Genomic DNA, 4,256 nt, shown 5'->3' with positions numbered 1-4,256 from the left:
TGACGCCAATTTTTTTAGCTTAGTGATTTCAATTAATTACTTTTGAGAGATAGTTCTACACAATAATTGGTTAATGCCACTCAAAAGAAATTAATCAAATCCATTAATAAACTGAATCACCATGAATGTTAAAAAAATGAGAAGACCAGAATTTTATAAAAATGCAAATTAGTCCAATCTGTATGCATCTGCCTCTGCAACACCACCCCTATCAAACTAACAATAGTGTAACTCAATTTTAATGCTACCTATAAAATGGGGAGAGGCATTTAATTATTGGAATATTGATACCTGGTATCATTGAACTTTGGCTAAATTATGGTATTTCTCATGAAATTTAAAATTGGTCTTAAATATCACACACTTTGCTTTCTGTTTGTTATTTCTCAACCCAAGCCAAATAATGCAAAAAAAACTTATTCTAGGTGGACAAACGTGAAATACTTATGATATTTTATATCACTTTTTAAGTTCGTTGCTAGTAGGTTCAAAAGTCACATAAAAAACAATGTTTTAATAGTGTCAAGCAAGATTAAAAAATGCATGTAAGTTAATTGAAAATAGTGATTGAAAAACAAACAAAATGTATAGTTTGTGATATTTAAGATCAATTTTAAAGTTAGTGAGAAATATCAAAACTTAATAAAGTTTATGATTTTAGTAGTCAATATCCCTAAATTTACCGTGCTAGTTAGGTTAGATCCCTAAATTTACCGTGCTAGTTAGGTTAGATTTTTTATAATGTACGCATTTATACATGAAATAACATTTGCAACAACATTTTTCATGCCAATCAAAGTTGATCAAATTTACATTACAAGCTCACAACTGTGTGGTTGTAAGTTGTAATTTGTGGAGTAATCTATATGGACAACCAATTTTGAAATCAATAATCAATTATTATTACAAGTTTACATATTTAATAAATTCGATCAAGAAGGAGAAAATTATATTGCTTCAAGACGAGAAATGACTAGTAAAAAGATTTAATAAGGTATGCAACACGTATAATTATAAATTTATACATAAATAATATTTATATATATGAATAATGATCGTGTACATTTTTCCATAATCTAACTGCAGTCTGCAATTTCCCACTGCAAACCAAGATTATTGCCAATCCACTGGCAAAATGAATAAAGAATCATCTAATTCTAGTATTATTGCAAACCCTTGTGAAAAATCATCACCAAAAAGTTTGCAAAAACCGTTTTTAATCAATTGAATTTGACCAAACCAGAGGCTCCCAATATCAGCAATTTAGCAGGAAACAAGAACACCACAACCAGATGCATATGTTGAGAGGCAACCAACCGACTAAACCGTTTCAACGATTCGCGTCCTGTGTGAACAACACCGGCAAAGTTCAGCTGCCCCCTCCCGACCATGCTTCCCGGCCTAGTAACGATGATTCCGGCATTGATCCCGCCAGGTGCAAGGAGCGGCCACCAGGCTTTCCTGCGGCGCTCTCTCCTCGCCTTCCTGATGCGCTTGATCTCAAGCTGGATGACGTTTCTGACGGATTTATAGTAAGAGTTCATGTCGTGGTCTCGTTGGATGGAGCCACTGTTTCCGTATGCAGCACGGTCGCTTAGGATCTCGAGTGGGTGGGGCGAGTTCAAGAACACGGTTTGCGCGGCTCGGATCTGCTTCTCTGCCTCGCCAGCGTCTGCTTCCGGGCAGGTAAGCAGATATAGGCCGCTGCCTGAGGGGAGGAGGTCGTGGCTGGGCGAGAATTTGTTGTCGGGTTGGAGAATCAAGAAATCCCCCATTGGAGTGTATAACAGCTTCTGTTGATGGAAGAATGTCAAACTAAGCAAGTTTATGCATCAAAATGGATCGGTAGGTACAAAATAAAGCATCAAAATGGATCAGTTTCATACCTGTTTGTTGAGGCATGAAAGATTACGGAAGTTCCCATTCACAGCCTTGAGAAATTCAGCAACATGATTGGGATAGTTGCACGAGAAAGCTCTTGGAACGATGTCCCGGTGCATTGTGATGGACTTGACATGATGTCGAGGCAGCCCCAGATTGCGCAGCAGGCGATCCCCACCACACATGATCGATGGCGACCCAAAAGTTATCACAGGAAGTAAAGAAGAACGAGGTGTTTCGCCCCTTATCAGCAACATGAGATTTACGAGCAATGACAGACTCCCACCAAGTGAGTGCCCTGTGAAACGGAATCTAGCACATTCACCATGAGTTTTGAGATGCTCGCGGATTTCAGGCAGCATTTGCTCATAAATCCCTTTTGCAGCCTCATAGATACCTCTGTGCACGAGAACATCCAGACCCTAAACAGACGCAATGCGTGAGCTTTTTTCGTTGTCATGAAACAAAAATTGATCGACAGTGATCATAACTAAAGATTCACAACAGAGTATTTTCTCAGGCATCATCATTACATACATTTGAAGGTCAACAACTTTAGTTTATGTATAATTACCTCAAACTGAATAGGCTCAAACAATAAATTAGCTTGCCATGAAGCCATGGACTCCGACCCCTGAAAATAACAGGTTTTGAAAGTTCGAGTTAGCAACATTAACATGTAGTACTAACAAACTAGTCGCAATGTGGAGAAACCAAGGACACCGTCACCCTACCTGTATGACAAAGAATCTCGTGGCGTTTTGATCATCATCACAAACAAACCACTCACACGGTGAGGATTTAATTGAGTTGAGATCATCTGCAACGGCCTGCTTTACTTCCTCCTTCGCAGCAACAACTGCAGTCACCGAGTCTGTGGTTGCCATCAACGAAGCCACATCCTCATTCATGTGTTCCTCAGCCAGGTCCTCGTCATCCACAGTTGATTTGGATGACTTCAAACGGAGAATGCTTCTGGTATGCGAATGCAGATAGGAAGCCGCTGTGGCTGCAATTTGATAGGCAGCAGATGGTCTTATTTCATCACCCTTCGCCTCACCAGCATCTACACTCTCTGTTCCATGGCATTCAACATCCTCAGCTTCAGCTGAACTCGTTAGTCCTGTTTGCTCTTCTTCAGCCGAGATCTTCTCCTTCTCGACTCTCAACGCTTGTTCCTTCTTCTCCAAGGATGAAGTCACGAACCTTAGTCCGTGGTGTCTCAGAAAATGTCCTGGCTGCAATGCCATTCCACAAAAACCAATCAGCATAAATTTACTAGAGAATTCAACTATGAATCAAGAAATCAAACTAAAAAAGCTATGCTTCAATCTATGATTCATCATAATTATCAAGAAATACACACAAAGCTCCCAAATTTTCAATTAAACATGGTCCAGGAATTAAAATGGACGTTGAACAACCCTAAATCCTACAAAATCAACATTAGTCCAAAATCCCCAAAACTGTTGCTTCATGAAATGATCATCACACAGATCATACAAATAAATCATCATTCCTACACTGATACATTATACAATAATGAAGCAAAACAAATCATACCTTGATTTGTGATATTGAATAAGCCAAACTCCCCAAATAAGACATCTGCGAATAAAACCTAGCTTCAGCAAGGGGCACCTTCCGCAGCAATTTCGAAAACGATTCCCTATCAAATTCAATCTTCTCTTCATCATCATCATAGTCGCAAACATCGCATCCTTCCTCCTCTCCACCGCAATCCCCGCCGTCTTCTTCCAATTTCACCCCCAACTCCTCGGCCAGATCGCCGTGTTTACTATCCCTCTCTTTCCACAGAGATCTAACATGTAAAATCTTAAAAACCCAATTCCCATTCCCATTCCCATTCCCATTCCCATTCCGCCCCTCATCCTCCTCCGTTTCTCTAACTTCATCCCTCTCTTCAACCAAAACGGCGTCGTCGGCCGAGATCGCCGGTTCAAACCGGCTTTTGGCGCCGGGCCACAGAGATCTGAGGGGGTGCCGGAAAGTGAAACCCCAGGGCGAATTCTTAGGCTGGGCCGCCGAGACCGACGGCCTGTCGCTAAGGCGGATCTCGGAGGCGGCGGCGATAGGCGGCGGCGCCATGGCGTGGAACCCCGCCTTAAACCACAAAATATCCATTGTTGATTTTTCTTCGTTTTGATCTTGTAAACAAATCTTGGTTTGCTTATAGTAGTCGAAGATTATTTGTGTGTGTATGTATATATAGGCGGAGAATGATAACGTCAGCCACAATCTTTGAATTTGTGTTTCCTCTATGAGAATTTAGAGAGTGATTTCTTTATAATTTGGTGTCAGCTCAAAATATATAGAAACAGATGAAACTTCAAAAGCTTTCCTCTCTGCAACTA

At 40.6% G+C, this 4,256-nt stretch overlaps 1 protein-coding gene across 1 annotated transcript; it reads right to left on the bottom strand.

Annotated features, from left to right (window-relative positions):
• Nucleotides 1-1,008: 1,008 nt before the first annotated feature.
• LOC121745166 (phospholipase A1 PLIP2, chloroplastic-like) lies at nucleotides 1,009-4,256 on the bottom strand. The gene is made up of 5 exons (XM_042138966.1): nucleotides 3,445-4,256; nucleotides 2,616-3,119; nucleotides 2,456-2,515; nucleotides 1,887-2,303; nucleotides 1,009-1,793 (listed from the first exon to the last, which is right to left on the bottom strand). Exons 1-5 carry the CDS (start codon nucleotides 4,024-4,026, stop codon nucleotides 1,221-1,223), a joined length of 2,136 nt encoding a protein of 711 aa, XP_041994900.1. The 5' UTR covers nucleotides 4,027-4,256; the 3' UTR covers nucleotides 1,009-1,220.

The sequence above is a fragment of the Salvia splendens genome, chromosome 8 (genome assembly GCF_004379255.2).
Source record: "Salvia splendens isolate huo1 chromosome 8, SspV2, whole genome shotgun sequence".
Taxonomy (NCBI): domain Eukaryota; kingdom Viridiplantae; phylum Streptophyta; class Magnoliopsida; order Lamiales; family Lamiaceae; genus Salvia; species Salvia splendens.
The sequence above is the reverse complement of the archived record's forward strand: the minus strand, read 5'-3'. Positions and strand labels throughout refer to the sequence as shown.

Bases quoted from the DNA above. Each gene is read 5' to 3' on its own strand.
- LOC121745166 (XM_042138966.1), bottom strand. From the start codon at position 4,026: ATGGATATTTTGTGGTTTAAGGCGGGGTTCCACGCCATGGCGCCGCCG. The intron at 2,304-2,455 runs GTAATTATACAT...GCGTCTGTTTAG, and splicing joins TTGAGCCTATTCAGTTTGAG to GGTCTGGATGTTCTCGTGCA. The intron at 1,794-1,886 runs GTATGAAACTGA...TTCCATCAACAG, and splicing joins TTTCATGCCTCAACAAACAG to AAGCTGTTATACACTCCAAT.